The following is a 16,127-nucleotide window of genomic DNA, read 5'->3' as shown; positions in this document are numbered from 1 at the left end:
CCACATGGCGTCCGAACCCTCGGTGGGAGCGCCACCGCACTCCCAAGCGGCACACTCTCCAGTGCGCCACCAGGCCGGCCCAGAGGAGGGGCTCTTGGCGGCAGGAAGTGCCCCTGCCCCCAGAATAGACCTAATGACGAGAGGACCACAGAGCTGCAGGATGACCCAGTAGGAGAGGGACACAGCACCACCAGCCCCACCTGATCTGATATGTGTCACCTGTGAACCATGGTCGGGGCACCTTTGCCAGATGGGCAGCGGCTGAGTGACTGGTCTTCCCCTCAGGTCTTGTCCTTAAGTCTTTGTCTCTAAGTGCGGAATGCAGGGGGTCGGGCAGACAGAGGTACAGGGACCATGTGTCACCCCAGCCATGGGTGCCCTCTGTGGCAGGAGCCGGGCGGGCTGTCTTTGGTGTGGGCTTTGTCCACCCCTCCTGCTGGCTGTGGGGCGGGCGGTGGGTGAGTTCCCCATCCTCCTTGGCCTCTGTTTACTCCCTCACAGTGCTCTGCCAGGGAGTATGCACAAGGCAGCCACGCTTGCCCCAGCATCGAGGCGCCTGCAGCTTGGCCCTTGTACAGGGCAAGCGGGTCCTCAGAGGTTCTGGCAGCAGATGGGGGTCTACTCACCCCCGTGCAGGATAGGGTGAACTGGAGTCCCTTAGCCCCACGCCAGCTCAGCTTGCCAGGCAGCCTATGGGGCCTGCCCTGGGACCCCAGCCCTGAGCCTTCCCTCCGGCACTCCCAGGGCCTGGCTCACACACCATCCATCCCCTGAGGGTCACTGTCTGTGGATGAAGCGAGCTCTTTGTCTGGAAGGAGCTCTGAGGATCCAGCACATGGGGCCCTCTGGGAGCCCCCTGGGCTGTCACACTCTGGGCAGGAGGCCTTCTGGCTGTGATGGATGCTGTAGAGGCTCCAAGGAGCCACCGGGGCCCCAGGCCCAGCAGGAGAGGGTTCTGTCTAGGGGGAACCAGGTGAGCACAGAGCAGCCGGTAACCTGGGGCTTCTCTGGATATGTCTTATGGCCTGGGCACCAAGGGGCTCTTGTTTCTCTGAGCCCAAACGTTTCATGAGGCAGACGCGGGCCACTAACCCAGAGGTTCCTCTGCCCACCGTGGGGTCAGAGTACACAAAGGAGCAAGGTGGGGCCCCCTGAATCGTGAGCCTGCGGGTCACAGCACTAGCTACAAGAGAGGCACGAGGGGCTGAGGCTGCTGCTCACTGCTGCTGTGTCCAGGCACGGAGCAGGGCACAGAAGCCATAACCAGACCCCAGCTGGGCCACCGTGCTGCGTGTGGTGGAGGCACTCTGGCAGCACAGGAAGGGGCAGTCAGGGAGGGCTTCCTGAAGCAAGCACCTCAACCCAGAGGCCCACAGGAAGGATGGCAGTGCATCTCGGGAAAGGGGCTTGGAGGGGTCTCAGCTAAGGGAAGAGCATGAGGAAAGCACAGCGAGCACTGGCTCTCAGGACCATTGGCCTCGATCTGGCTGCCACCTTGGTCTAGCTGCCCCACCAAGGAGAAGGTGAGGGATGAGGCTTGAGATGGAGGCCAGGCTCAAGAACCTGGGCTCTGTCCTCAACTAGGTATGGCTGGTTCTGCCCCATGCTCTGAAGAGATGGCCCCAGTGTCCTTCCAAGCAGTATGCAGGATACAGCAGAGGGATGGGAACTGGGCAGGGCTCGGGGGGCAGGAGGGGGTCCGGTTGAAGAGATGTCTCAGGGGAGCTAGGACAAGACATGGTGCTTGATGGGAGGGGGTATGGGGCAGCTGGCACCCAGTCTCTGCAGTGTGCTTCCCACTGTGGCGTCCCCAGGAAGGGCAGGCCTGGGGTCAGTGATGCCTCTGGCTTTGACCAGTGGTTTCTAAGGTGCCCGCAGGCTGCTGAGGGGGGCGGAGCCCAGAAGTCGGAGGGTGGGCCTTCCTCACCATGGGCTGGGCCTAGGCTGGCAGGGAGCCCCTCAGGTTTGCATCCAGTCTCTCAGCCTAGCCCCAGGACAGTAACCTTCACACACTTCAGGGGCCCCCCACCCAGGCTGTGGGTGTCGTAACCACCATCCGGGCCAGACACTGGGGCCAAGATGCTGGAAGTTTAATCACTGTCACAACCCTAACCACACACAGGCAGAAACTCCCCACTCCCAGCCAAGAGAGCTGTGTGCAAGGCCTTCCCCGAGGGTGCACAGCGAAGAAGACTAGAGGCGCCGTGGGGGCCTCCGGGGCCGCATGCATGTCTGGGCGGGCACTGGCCAGCCCCCATGTAGGGCCACCACGGAGCATGATTTATACCTGATTCCCACCCGCTGCTGAGGCCAGGCCAAGACCACAGTCCCACTACTGAAGTTAGCCAGGTTTGAAGTCGGGCTGCTCTTCCTGGGGCTCCTCTTCAGTGACTGGGAAAGGCCTCTGTCCAAGAGAAATGAGTTGGACTGGGGTTGGGCTCAGCCACCACCCAGGAAGCCCTTCCTCAGCCCCTATGCACCAGGCTGCCTGATGGGGGCCGAGTTTGCAGAGCTGTTTCAGGGGGGCTCATAGGACCTGAGGCTCTGAGTGGAAGCAGACCTAAGAGCATTTACTCCAGAACATTCTGTGCCAGGGTGGGGGGAGATCTAAGATCTGGTGGGCCCTACCCTCAAGAAACACTTCTGGCAGGGAGACAGGGGAAGCAAGAAAGCAGATCTGTCTAGGGGACCATCCCAGGCTGGAAGATGCAAGGAGAGAAATAACCAGAACAGTGGGAAGTGACAGGGGAAGGTCTTTCCAGGGTGGCAGCGACTCTCATGCTGAGACCCCAGGGATGAGGAATTACAGGCCAAGTCTGGCACAGGCAACAGCAAAGGGTCTGACGCGGAAGACCTCAGTGCGCTGGAACAGAAGGCAGCCTGGCCTCTGGAGGATGCCACCCGGGGAGGATAAAGTGGGGTGGGGAGGGCTTCTCTTGGTCTTGGAGAAGAGCAGCGGCCAGGGCTGGGGCAGGCCTGGCTTGTGCCCCACAAGCACAATGAACTGCAGTGTTGAAACCAGCATCTGCCTGGTCACAAGTGATGGAGGAATAGTGGCTAATGCCACCATTTGGGGTGCTGCCCTTAGTCCCTGGTAGATACCATAGACTCTGCAGCCAGCTTTCTAGGGCCCGCATCCAGCTGTTTGACAGAGGCAGCATCTGAGGCTCAGAGAAGCAGGAGAGCTTGCTCAGGTCACAAGGCAGGTGCACACCAGAGCTGGGATTCCTAACCCGGAGACTCTGCAGCCAGCTTTCTAGGGCCCACATCCAGCTGTTTGACAGAGGCAGCATCTGAGGCTCAGCGAAGCAGGAGAGCTTGCTCAGGTCACAAGGCAGGTGCACACCAGAGCTGGGATTCCTAACCCCAGTCTCCATATCAGGCATGTTATGCCATCAGAGAAAACCCCCCACTTTGGTTCCACCTTCGGGTGCAGACTGGGTCAGCCAGGAGTGTTGTGTATGCCTGGGAATGCCCCAGACACAAGCCAGCAGCAGCTGGAGGTGTCCCAAGGCCTGCCCAGACTCTCCCTTGAGGCTGCATCATTGTAGTCAGATTCCAGACCCCAGGATGGCTGCTCCCACCTCAGCACCTGCAGGCTGGGGCAGGTAGACAGGGCTGGAGTTGGAAGCTGGGCTCTGAAGAGGATCTCTCTTTCCTCCCGCTCATCCTCTCTCTAGACAGTTCTGGGTGTCTTCTGCCCCCTGCCTCCCTGAGGTTTTGGGCCATGGTCAGGTGCTACCCTGTGTGAACTGGCCAGGTGTGGCCCCACCACCTGCTCAAAGCTCTGTACCTCCAGCCAGTCCAAGACCCTACCATGGAGCATCTGTTTCTGGCAGGGAAGAGGCCCCAGGGTGGGGGACTGGTGCCCAGCAGTAGCGTCTGAGCCTCATGGCCCAGTCCTCCCAGTTCAGGGTCCAGCAGGGCCCATCATGATGGGCAATCTTCAGTACTCTGCTCCTGCAGCAGTAGTCATCACTGCTGGGACAAAGTGGAGGGCAGGTTCTAGCTCTGAGCCGAGTAGGATGTGGCAGGGAGGCCCTGGGAAGCCAAGGGTGCTCCACCCTGTGGGGCTGACCTTTGCCGGGAGGGTGCTGCAGGGACTGGCGCTGGCTGTCCTCTCTGGCCAGGGCACTGCACAGTGATATAGGCCCTCACACCCCCTGCCTGGCCCTCAGTGTCCTAGGGCCAGCACCTGGCCTGCCCAAACTCAGTCCTTGCAAAGTCACGGCAGGAGGCTTCATGGGCCTAGAGTCCTGGTCTGTTGCTCAGGCTGAGTCCAGAGGTGGGCTGGAGCCCCCTTGAGGAGAGAGGCTGGGGATGGGGATTCCAGAAAGCCCAAGGGGTAGGGCAGGGCATGCGCTGATGTTGGTTGAGGCTCTTTTGAGGGTAGCTCTCTCCAAGTGCCCTGTGTTATAGCCCCCAAGGCCTCCTTGCCAGGCAGGGCTAAGGACTGGCTCTGGGCTCAGGCCCCTGAGCCTCACAAAGCCTGTGTGGCCCCTGTGTGCTTGGGAAGCTTTCCACAGTGACCTTTGCTTCAGAAACATGGGGCAAAGATGAGTTTGATCAGCAGCCCAGGGCTTGGATGTCTGGGCTCCCATGGAGATGGTTGTCGGTGCTCTTAGGCAGGGCTGCAGACCCCTGCCAGCCAGCCCGGGAGGCTGTGCCAGCTGCACCTTCACCCCAGAAACCTTTGCTCCCCACAGCAGCTCCAAGGGTGATTCAGCCCCATCCTTGGGATGACCCCTACCCCAGTCTCGGCTTCCCCCTTGCCCCACAGGAATAAAACCCAGGCCTGAAGCTCTGCGGCATTTGGGCCTGAGACCCAGAGGCCACCCCACATCAGCTACTGGGGAGGCATATGCCTTTCTCCTCATGCCCAGGGATCTTGCTGGGCTCCCCTGGCCCCAGAAGCACATGCTGGTCAGGGGTGGACATGGCAAGGGCTAGAGAGTAGACGTGGGCTGGGCCCCTGGTCATGGGTGACAGGAGCCTACCCCTAAGGGCAGAATGGAGACCAGAAGGGTCCTGAGGTCGAGAGCTTTGGCTGAGAAAGCCCAGCACGGAAGGCCTCACTGGGCCACATCACCCTTGGCCCCTGGTGTGGCCCCCCTTTCCAGGCAGAGCTCTGGCCAGGCTACCAGAGACTTGGCTGCCAGTTTCCACAGCTCACAGCAGCCTCTCTTTGAGCCCACAGGTGTCTGGTGGCCTGACATGCACCGTCTGGCTGACCGCATCCACCTGGAGGAGCTGGCCCGCATCGGCATCCTGAGTGGCAGTGTGGACGCCATGGTCCAGGCCCGCATGGGAGCCGTGTTCATGCCCCATGGGCTTGGCCACTTCCTGGGAATTGATGTGCATGACGTGGGAGGCTACCCAGAGGTCAGTGTGGACCTGTCAGCCGGAGTGACCTGCCTGTGGGCTATTAGTGAGCCTGGCCTTCGCCAGAACAGGGTGGGGCTCTGGGAGACGGCTGGGGGTGTAATGGCACAGGAGACATGAGTCTCCTTGGGTCCCTGTGGTACACAGAGGGGCAAAAGGGAGGAACTGGGATCCTGGCGTGCCCCCGACAAGGGCCCTGCTCAAGGCAGGGGTGGATCCACAAGCATTCCTCCTCCAGTGGCTGCCTCCATGGGACCTGGGTGCAGAGGTGGGTGCTGTCTGCTCGCCTGGGCTGGGTGCTGGGGGTAGTGCTTGCCCAGAAGGGTGGTAGATGGTCAGTACACAGGGTCTCCTCAGGGCATGGGGCCTGAGCTGGGTCCTAGTGACAGACCAGACTGCACCGCACCCCTCATGTCACCTGCCTCTGGCCTCATTCAGATGGGGGTAACTCACTGTGGCCCCCTACAAGCCCAGAAGCAGACCCCTTGCCCCTGCTCCTCTGCTGCAGTGCCCTGTGCTTCCCAGGCCCCATGGGCCAGCACACCTGAGGCCTTAAAGCCTCTCATCTCCAGGCACTCCTGGGACCCTTGGCAGGGGAGGGAAGCTTGTGAGGGGCATCTCCAAACAAGACTTCCCCTCCCCCTCCTACCACCAATCCTCAAAGGACCACCCAGAGGGTGCTTGAGGGCCTTCGGAGGCCCTACTGGGCAGGTGGCTATGGCCTCTCAGCCCTGGCAGGAGGGGGTGCGCCCATCCCACCACCTGGCCTGCTGCCATGGTGCAGGGGGCTGATTGTGCAATCGGTGCACACCCTGGGGCCCACCAGCCAGTTAGCCAAGACTAGGCTTGGCCTCTTAGCTGCGGGGTGTTTTGAAAGCACTAAGAACAATTTTTTTTTGGCGGGGGGGGGGGGGCAGGGGGGGATTGCTCAAGAGAAGCATTATTATTCAATTATTTTTTCCTCAAGTGTAAACAGTTAAATTTGGAGAAAGAAAATCAGTTTTAATTTCCTAATTTCTATTCATCCCATTGTGTGCAGGGAGCCAAGAGTAGAGCCTTCCAGACATTGTTAGCTGAGGTTCGTTATTCATTAGTCGCCAAAGCACTTTTTTTCCACCAGAGAAAATTGGCAGCAAACTGTTTTCATCTTTTCCAGTAAGCAGTCCTTTGTGCTCACAGAGTCTATTCTTCTGACAGATAAACACTGTGGAAAAAATATGGCTTTTCCTATAAAAGTCATTTGTTTTATTTCAAGCCTACAGACACATCTGGGTCTCCTCTGCTTGGAGCCCAGTAAAAGTTGATGCCTTCTCAAGCAGAGGCATATGTGGGCAAGGCGTGGGCGGGCCCCTCCCCACCCCAGCAGGGTTGAAGCTCCTGGGCCAGAGGAGTGGAGGGCTCGTGCTCACCCCTTCGTGGGCCAGCAGTCCACTTGGCCCAGCCCTTCATCCTTCCCTTGGCCCTGCTCTGGCCGTCAGGCTGCCCTCCTAGGTGCATCTGGACCTGTGCCCTGTTCTTGGTGGGCCCCAGGGGGCAGACCCTGAGAGCTAACTACTCTGGTCAGTGGGCTGGGGTAGGCATAGCCTCTGTGCCCACCAGCGGTCCCTTCCAATCTCCCCCCAGGCCAGGTTTGAGTGGTGGCCCTGAAAAATCTCTGGGTGGAGGGAAACACATCTCTCCATGCTTCAGCAAAACTGCCTCCTGCTGCACACCCATGGAGTAGCTCAGTGTGGGCCCACGGGGACAGAGAGTAACTGGGAAGAGACAGACATGACCTTGTCAGGCCTTTGCCTTCACCAGGCTCCTGGCTTTGGCAGCAATAGGGTAGAAAGAAGGGGACAGGCACTTAGGGTGTAGCATGAAGAAAGGGATAAGGAGGGGGTGTCAATGGGCAGGCACAGGCTTTGGATGGCAGGAGCAGTAAAATCCTGGAGTAGAGACCCCAGGACAAGCAGCTTCTGGGCAGGAAACAGGCCCCTGCTCTACCCCACAAACATCTCACCTGAGCACAAGGACCATCATTCTAGATCCCTTCAGCTGAGAAGCACCCTGCCTTCTGGCATCTCCTGCCCTCCTGAGCAGCCTCCAGGTCAGCAGCCCAGAGGAAAGTGTTGTGGGACAGGGACACCACCAGCCAAAAGTCTGTGCCCAGAGCATGGCCCAGCAGGGGTCAGTGCCTTGGTGTCTCCTTATTGCCTCCTCCCAGCCTGCTCACACCAGGTCAGAGTGGCTGTCCCCGCCCTCGTGGAATCAGTCACAGCCTTCCCTGCTGTGCCCAGCCTTGTAGGTTGAGCCAGCCTGTTTCTGGTTACCTTACGTGAACCACTAATTGGAGTCTGATGTTCTTGGCCCCTAAAACAGTCAGAAATGACAGCTCCATCTCCAGCAGCTGGGCTTCCCAGGGAAGCAGCAAGCAGGGCAAGTTCAGATCCCAACCAGAAAACTCATCCACTGCCCACTTGCTCAGAGGCCCTGGCCACAGGCCAGATGGGTGCCCCAGACACCTGGGAAGGCAGGAACTCTTCTGCAAGTGTCCTGGGCACCACCTGCCCTCAGCCCGGGCTGAGGCCCTGTCAGTTGTGCTTGTACAAGTGGACAGGCCCAGGCTGTGAGTGCACTGGGGGGTGGAGAAGCATGGCAGGGGCCTCTGCAGGGAGCAGCTGCCACTGTTGCTCGTTCCTCTGCAAGGGCTAGGGGCTGATTCCCAGGGCTCAGCTGATGGGTCCATGGCGCTCCTCGGGAGCCACACACAAAGAGGTATGTGTGCATTTGTGCATGTACACGCCAGTGCTGATGCTGGCAGGCCCGTCCTGATGACAGCACCTGTCCTCTTCCTAAATAGTCACATGGAAAACTTGGGAGTTGGCCTGGGGGAGTTGGGACCAGCACTTCTGGAGCCAGTTTCCACTTAGGCTGCCTGGAAGGAAAGATTCAGCCCCAGAAGGCCTCGCAGCCTCCCTAAGAGCTTTTTTGGCTTCACTGGTTTGGTTTCAACCATTCCACTGGCCAGGAGAGGGGCCTGGGTGAAGGCAGTTCCAAGGGCAACAAGGGGTCAGGAACACTCAAAATCTGTGGGTATATACAGAGTGGAGGGTCTTGTCAGAAGTGTCCGTGGCCGAGCCCGACAGGTGAGTGTGAGCTGGAGACCTCCAGGGTCAGAGAGCCCACAGGGCTGGAGCTGGCCCTCACATGCCTATCTATCCTGAGGAGGTAGTGCCACCAGTAACCAGCCCTGGAGCCCTCACTTGGGTCCTCCTCACCTTTCCTCTCTCCACAGGGCATACAGCGCATTGATGAGCCTGGCCTGCGGAGCCTGCGCACTGCACGGCACCTGGAGCCAGGCATGGTGCTCACTGTGGAGCCGGGCATCTACTTCATCGACCATGTCCTGGACGAGGCCCTGGCTGACCCAACCCGCGCCTGCTTCTTTAACCGCGAGGTCCTGCAGCGCTTTCGTGGCTTTGGTGGGGTGAGTGCCCAGGGCCCCATGTTCTTGCTCCTGGAATGTCCACCGCTCCACTGCAGCTGCTCGTCACCTCTTTGCCCCAGGACAGGGGCCCTAGTGGAAGAGACATAATCCTGACTTCCTCACTTGAGAAGGGCCTTGCTGCCCCTTGGTGTGGTCTGTCACCAGATAGGAGCCTCACCCCTCCATATGAAGAGACATACATTCTGCAAAACCCCTGCCCACTCCAGGGGCTCCCATCCACCCAGCAAGTACAGGGTGAGCAGGAAGCATGAGCAGATGGCCCCATGGGAGAAGCCTTCCTCTAGGGGGTTGTCCTGAGGCTTTGAGACCAGCCCCTTCCATCACAGGGAGGAACAACTGCTCCTCAGAGTTTCTCTTCCTCAGCAGTGGGATCAGCGTAGAGCAGGTCTGACCCTCTAATCTAGCACACAAGACCAGCTCAGTGATTAACAAGTGTCTGTCGGTCTGGCCCAGGTCCGCATCGAGGAGGATGTCGTGGTGACTGACAGTGGCATGGAGCTGCTGACCTGTGTGCCCCGTACTGTGGAGGAAATTGAAGCATGCATGGCAGGCTCTGACAAGGCCTTCACTATCCCAAAGTAGAGCCAGCCAGGAATGCCCCGCAGTACTGGCCTTGCAGCCTCTCTTCACTGCTCACTGCTTAGCCTGCTGATTGGTGACAAAAATTTGATCCTGGTATCAACATTTCATTACACCAAATGGTGCTATTTCCTAGGGAGGATAAACTCTTTTATTAACCTTCTACAAAAATCTGTTAGGTACTTTGCTTAAGTACTATTGACTTAAAATGCTGACTAAAAATGATCCTGTTCTTTATTAACAACTAAAATGTGTCTTGCTGTCATCTGTATTCCTTTCCTTAGGAAAGATGCATTCCCAGTGTTTTCTCTCAAAAATCAATATGCAGAATGGAACTTGCAATAAAAAATTTCCTAAAATGGCCCTTTGTGCATGGCTTCTTTATCCCTTTGCGGATGAGCACTTGGGACCCGTGGACCCTGGAAAGAGTCAATTCTTGGGAAAGCAGTGCTGGCAGAACAGGGGTCCTCCCCTAGGAGCCTGCTTTGAGCCCCTGGGACTTTGTTGGGCTCCAGATCACCCTGTCACCTACTGCAAGACTTCCCAGCCTAATGGACATCAGAACCACTGGGGTGCTTGGTAAAAGATTCCCAGGGCCCACTCTCAGACCCTATGAATCAAAACCTTCAGGGAAGAAGCCCAGGGAATTGTATATATAACAAGTATCCCCAGATGCTCCTGTTGCACTAGTTTGAGAACAACTCTTGGGTGACATGGCAGTAAAGCACTGCACCAAGCTTCATCCTATCAGTACCAGCACAGCCAGCAGTTTGGGGTGGAGGGCAACCAACCCCATGAAAGGTCCTAGGCACGCTGGTCAGTCAAACTGGTGGAGTTCCCTACACCAAGCCTTTGCACAGGTTAAAAGGCTTGCAGTAACTAAGAAGCCTTTTTGACATGGTACTGCCTCAAAGCTAGATTTCTGAAGGGCACAGAATCCTGTCACACTTGAGGCACAGTCATTTACAATTTGAGATTTGCAGAGATCCTTTGTCCTTGACTTTTTCATATGGGACATACCAGCAAAGCCAGCACCCATCAGAGATACTGCTGCCTAAGGCAGCACCATGGCAAAGGCGACATTGCTCACTCCTTCCATGTTTGTGGAGACCACTGTCTTCCCTAAGTGTAAGCCCGCTGATCAAATTCCACCCTGAGGCATGAGCCATCCAGGGCCCAGCTGTGCCTGCTTCCTGCCAGTGCTAGAATACCTGTCCTTACTTCTGCTTGTCCAAGTCTCCCACAGTCCCACGGAACTGCCCTACCCCTGGAGTTGGCTTCTAGAATTCTATATGGCATTCCAGGTTTGTCTCCTCACAGTGCTCTTGTGCGGGAATTTCTGAGCCAAGGTGAAAGGCAAGTGAGAAGAAAGGATGTCTGAGGTGAAATCATGGGGGGTGGGGGGGACTCTTAGCCCAACCTGGAGACATTCTTTCTGAGAAATTACCAAAGAGTTTAATACAAATTGATTTCTTCCTATGGCAATAATACAAAAGTATTTACAATGTGGTCACATTAAAATAAAAGCCAATTTCAGTTCCAAATCACCATTTATGTTAATTGCTGCTTAGATTTATAACATCCATTCTTTAAGGTTTTCTCCTGGTGCACAGATATATTCTCTAAGTTGTTATCCATTTGTGACACTGAGCACTTTGAGTAACAATTGTGTCTTTCTGAGTATCAGGAAAGTTGAGTTTGCCAAGCATTTCTCTACCCATGCTGCCCCTGTGATGGACATGTTCTGGTGTATAAGGTTTCAATTTCCCCCACCTCCACGATAAAACCAGTCAAAGTTGGGCGGAAATTCCTACCTAATTAGAAAACACAGCTGAATACATCATACATCTTTCTCCTTCCTCCCCTTCAGACACCATACCAAAACTGCACATTCCACATAAATTTTTTCTCTGATTATCAACCAAGTGGATAAAAAGAGAAATCTCAGTAACTAAACACTTTGTCCAAGAGAGACAGTAGGAACACTGATGTAACTTGTTTAGCCCAGGCCAGTAGGTCAAAGGGCATTCTTTGAAGGCACAGGTCTCAGTTGGCCAGCAGTAGCTAACTCCTCTACCCTATGTCCCTGAGGATGCATCTAAGTTTCTTCCAACCTCTAAAGAAATTTGTACAGCTTCAGAAATGCATTACAGACCCTTCCAGAAAGCTGTACAGTGCTAAAACCCTTCCCCAAACTCTGGATGTTTCTATGTATCCATTCAAAATACTGAGCATCTACCCTGTGCCAGCGCAGAATAAAAACATGATCAGAGACTGCAGTCTCCTCAGAGAGGCTTCACCTTAAACAAACATGCACAAATATATTATCTCAAACACTGAAAAGTGCCATAAAGGAAAATAACAGGATTAACCTTGTGTAGAATGCCAGGGGGCTAAGACAAGAAGCGTAAATGAAAAACAAGAGATGCTACAGTCCAGACATGAGCTGTCCCAGAAAGGAGTAAAAAAAAAAAAGCTTGGAAAAGCCCTGGGGGCCAAAGCAATGTAGGAGAATGGAGAGAAATTCAGTTGGCACAAAGAAAACAGAGCCACATCACAAGGAGATTGGGTCTCACCTTGGGTGCAATGGGGAGCGACAGAGCAGTTCTGGAGTGCATGCAATGACTCTGCTGTCCAGGAAGACCAATGAGGAGCCAACCACTAAGTCCAGGCAAAGAGGAAGATGGCTCTGCATAGGGTGGGGTTAGGGGAGAGAAGCAGACAGGTTCAAGAGATACATTTAGGAAGTAAAACTGAAAGCTGGTGCTCTAACAACTGCTTCAAAGGCAGTGGCAAGACTTGGCATATGGGCTGCAAAAAAAGTGGATCATGTGACTGCCTCACTGTCAACTCCATTCTTTTCCGAACCCAATTCTACAACCCCAATTTCTCTAAATGCCCTTTCAGGCCTAGAGCTCTGTGAGGAGTCGGGATGTTGCAGTACAAAAGTCTGAGTGTACGTAAAATGCACATGAAGTCTCCAGACACACAGGCAGCAGAAGAGCAGTAGGTCTAAAAGTGCTTTTATTAAAAAAGACCTGGCACCTTCACAAAGAAATAATCTCTCTATAAAATTCCCCAAGACAAGTTACTGGATTCTGCATTACAACTAATTCATAAAAATGAAATGGGACATACTAACCACAGAATAATTACTGTAATACAATTTTCATTAAGATGCAACAAGTAGAAATTTATTTCCCAAGACATGAAAATAGTTGAAGGATCATAGAAGAAAAGTATCTAAATGGCATTTTCTCTTGAAACGCTCAATTCAAATCGCCTTCTTGGACTCACAATATTTATGGAATCAAATTCATCTCTATAGACACTGTGTGGTATCATGTAAATAAAGATAATGTATACACCATAAAATTGTATTAGGGGAAAGGCCTTACTTCACATTCTTGACTACCTCAAAACATACAAATTTCTTACCACTAAATGGAAACCACACACAGAGACACTAGGTGATAAAGCAGGAACCCATTTATTGCTTTCCCTATTCCAGTACCCATTTCTAGATTAGACCAAGTGACTAAAAATATAACTAAAGATGCATTCCATGTTCAGAGAAAACTATTTCCCTAGCCACTAAGGGAAATCTAGACTTGGACCAAAGCACCCCTGCTTGTCCCCCACCACCACATTCTCCCCACACCACAATCCCCCGCTCCCCATACACATACCCTGGGCTGGAAACATGAAAAGACAACAAACCATCTGCCTGTTCTTCAGAGTGGTTTAACATTTGGACTGCTTTTTGGTATCTAAAATAAAGAAACCCACAATGAGATATATTGTTCCAAAGGTTTTTATTTTAAATTCATTAAAAGAAATAAAATTATATTTAAAAAAATAGAGTAATCTCACAAACTGAGGAAAGCCAGGAACAAAAAGAACAAGTTAGTACTTTTCCTGAGAGGCAGATCTAATAGCTATATAATGAACTTTCTCAGACATCCTAGCTTCCGATAACCAAAATCTTTTTTTTATCTATTTCTAAGGCATCGAAAAGCACTCTGAGTGCTAAATGGGTTTTTTAGCTACAAAGTTTCAAGCCCTCTAATGGGGATTAAGAAACATCAAAAGCTGCTACAATTTCCTTTCCTTTATATCAAATATTAAATTGTATATACTTCTACTTTTTAAAGTAAATTTGAGAATTTCACACTCATGACCAGAATTTCAAAAATCTGGTCATACTTTGTTAAAATCTTACTACTTCTTAATAAGAATGTCCAAAGTAACTGTGCTGGCATCCCAGTAACCAGAAGGGGCCAGAAGCTGGAAAAGCCGCTCTGAACCATCTGCAGCCAAAGCTAATGAAAAAGCACCCATCCCAGGAGACCCAGATGTAGATAAAAATCTATACTAAAGCCTAATTCCTAAACCACTGGACCTGCCCACAAAGGCAGATCAAATCCTAATGGTTCATAGGTAACACAAAGAACAAGTTACAAAAGTCACTTTACAATTCCCAAAGCTCTAAACTTATTCCTCATACTTGGTTTCATCCAGTTTTATACTGACAAATCTATCAAACTAAAAACTTTCATTCCCAGCCACTTCAGTATGACAGTCAAGACAATGGTTAACATTTTTGTTCTATGCAAAATTACTTGCTTGTGCTAGTTTTGATTTGCACAGGTAATAGGAAAGCTTGAATCAATTTTTCCAAAAGTTCCAATTTTATGTTCTGATTTGAAAGAGTCTACACACCTGCTGACTTCCCTAAAGCTTCAAGATAGTTAAGTCAATTCATATAATTAGTAACCATAAATTCCATGGGGACATCGATTTCTGAGAGATATTTTTAGTAATAAGAGATTAAAATGTCTCTAACACCTATTATAGGTGTTTAAAGATTCAAGTGACCTAACTGCATCACCAATTAAGTTAATTATATAACATCAATTAGCTGTTAAAGATTCAGGAGGATTCTGTATGTCTTAGTTATTCAAAACGTCTATCAACCTTAATGAGTAGATCAATACTCCAACCAAAGTAAACTGGTAGTGGACCCTAACAGAAACCCCCATCCTTTCCCGGCTCAATATGAAGTTAATAACCCTCCTGGGGTAGCATCTCATGGAACAACACTGGGCTTCTGTCTTATGTTCAAAAGAGCTTCATGGCCCTAATAATGGCTTTGTTGAGTTGCAGGGCACTATGATGTTTTCTGCTTGGGAGACTAGCACACTCGGCACTCTTCCACCAACCCAAGGGTACAACTTGAGTTACATTTTGGTTATATTATCCCAAGTCCTAGTATGAAATAGCAATGTGGCCAAAAATGACCATGTTCAGATGAGATACCTGGTAACACAAACTTTTTAATCAGATATGACTCAGTATCTTCTCATCAGCCTAGGCGCAAATAAATGCACAAAAGCCAACAAACTTGAGCTAGAATTGTGCTTAAAAAAAAAAAAAAGTCAACAAAGACAATCTGAACTACCAATATTGATATAAGCCAGACTCCAGATTCCCTACTTTAGTGATTGCCATTTTTAGTCAACAAAAATGTCAATATCCTGAGTTTGATCAGCATTTTCTTTCTAAAATAATTTATGGGACATAAAAGCATACAAATGAATAAACGGAAGCAGTGGTACACAAAGTCTGTAAGAACAGCCCACTAACTAGAAAAAGAAATGTTACAAAAATGATATAAAACGATGTATTTAAGTGAAATAAATTAAAGATTCAAACCTTAACATTTTCAAGTTTTCTTAGACTACTTTGGGAGATGGTATGGAGTTGATACATTTTTCTAATAATCACTTGGTTAAGATCAAATACCAAAATGATCCTTCACAAGGATTTTATCTTTTAAAAATCATGGCCGAACAACAGTTATTTTGAAAACAGGAGAAATTAGCTGCTGAATTAATACTCCAAGTCCTAATCAGTAGCTTATGTCATCAAACTGTTAAAGACATTTTGCTTACTAACTTGGCTGTCAAAATGGTAACCAAAAAAATGCTTATTTTACTAGCATCTGCATAAACTAAAAGTTTCTCTAAACGATTGACCTCTTTTGTTTAGGACAGAAAATGATGCCGACCCAGTAACCCAAAGGTATCCCCCAAAGCATAATTCTAATATGCTTTATTTTTATTTTTTAAAAAATCTATTTGCTTCCTAAATATTATCCGTATTTTTAAGCCAATAATTGGTTACATACTGCCTTTAAGATGTGATGAGGTTTCTTAACCTGACGTCACTATTCAAAAACTTGTACTTGTTGGGGAAAACAGTATTAATCATGCTAAAACAAGGTTTGTGCTATACATAAAATCACTCCAAAATACAGAGTGATTGGTTTCTATAGCCATAAGGATTTATAATACATAATTTAGAATAAAATCACAAATAGATTAATATAGATGGCATTCAACTTTTCTTAATCCAATTAACCATATCCATTAAAACCAAGAATCTTGTGCATGACCTACCAGTTTCCCATTGCTTTTGTCAACCTAAAAAAGAAGCATTTCTTGAGAAGTCAGGATTTATTAAGCACATCAAGGTCCAGGATATATATAATTTTTTATAAACCTTAAAAATTTTTGGTTTTTGATCCTCACAAAAATCCGTATCATTTTAAACCAGATATTCAATTATATGGCTAACATTTTTAACTAATCAACTCTTCAGTGCTGATCCTAGA

General features: G+C 51.0%; 2 protein-coding genes across 3 annotated transcripts in view; one reads left to right on the top strand and one right to left on the bottom strand.

Moving 5' to 3' along the window:
- The window catches only part of PEPD (peptidase D), a 35,620-nt gene extending 25,806 nt beyond the window's left edge, over window positions 1-9,814 (top strand). The window contains exons 5-7 of the mRNA XM_008583021.1: window positions 5,198-5,382; window positions 8,660-8,851; window positions 9,326-9,814. Of these exons, the coding sequence (XP_008581243.1) occupies window positions 5,198-5,382; window positions 8,660-8,851; window positions 9,326-9,454 (506 nt within the window). The 3' untranslated portion in view covers window positions 9,455-9,814. The remainder of the gene's footprint in view (window positions 1-5,197; window positions 5,383-8,659; window positions 8,852-9,325) is intronic.
- Window positions 9,815-12,457: 2,643 nt separating this feature from the next.
- The window catches only part of CEBPG (CCAAT/enhancer binding protein (C/EBP), gamma), a 5,239-nt gene continuing 1,569 nt past the window's right edge, over window positions 12,458-16,127 (bottom strand). The window contains exons 2-3 of one of the 2 annotated variants that reach the window (XR_551248.1): window positions 15,913-16,122; window positions 12,458-13,221 (exon numbers count right to left, since the gene is read on the bottom strand). The gene's annotated coding sequence lies outside the window, so the exon portion shown is untranslated. The remainder of the gene's footprint in view (window positions 13,222-15,912; window positions 16,123-16,127) is intronic. The other variant, XM_008583018.1, reaches the window with a different exon arrangement.

This window comes from Galeopterus variegatus, unplaced genomic scaffold (genome assembly GCF_000696425.1).
Source record: "Galeopterus variegatus unplaced genomic scaffold, G_variegatus-3.0.2 Scaffold2795, whole genome shotgun sequence".
Classification (NCBI taxonomy): domain Eukaryota; kingdom Metazoa; phylum Chordata; class Mammalia; order Dermoptera; family Cynocephalidae; genus Galeopterus; species Galeopterus variegatus.
The sequence above is the reverse complement of the archived record's forward strand: the minus strand, read 5'-3'. Positions and strand labels throughout refer to the sequence as shown.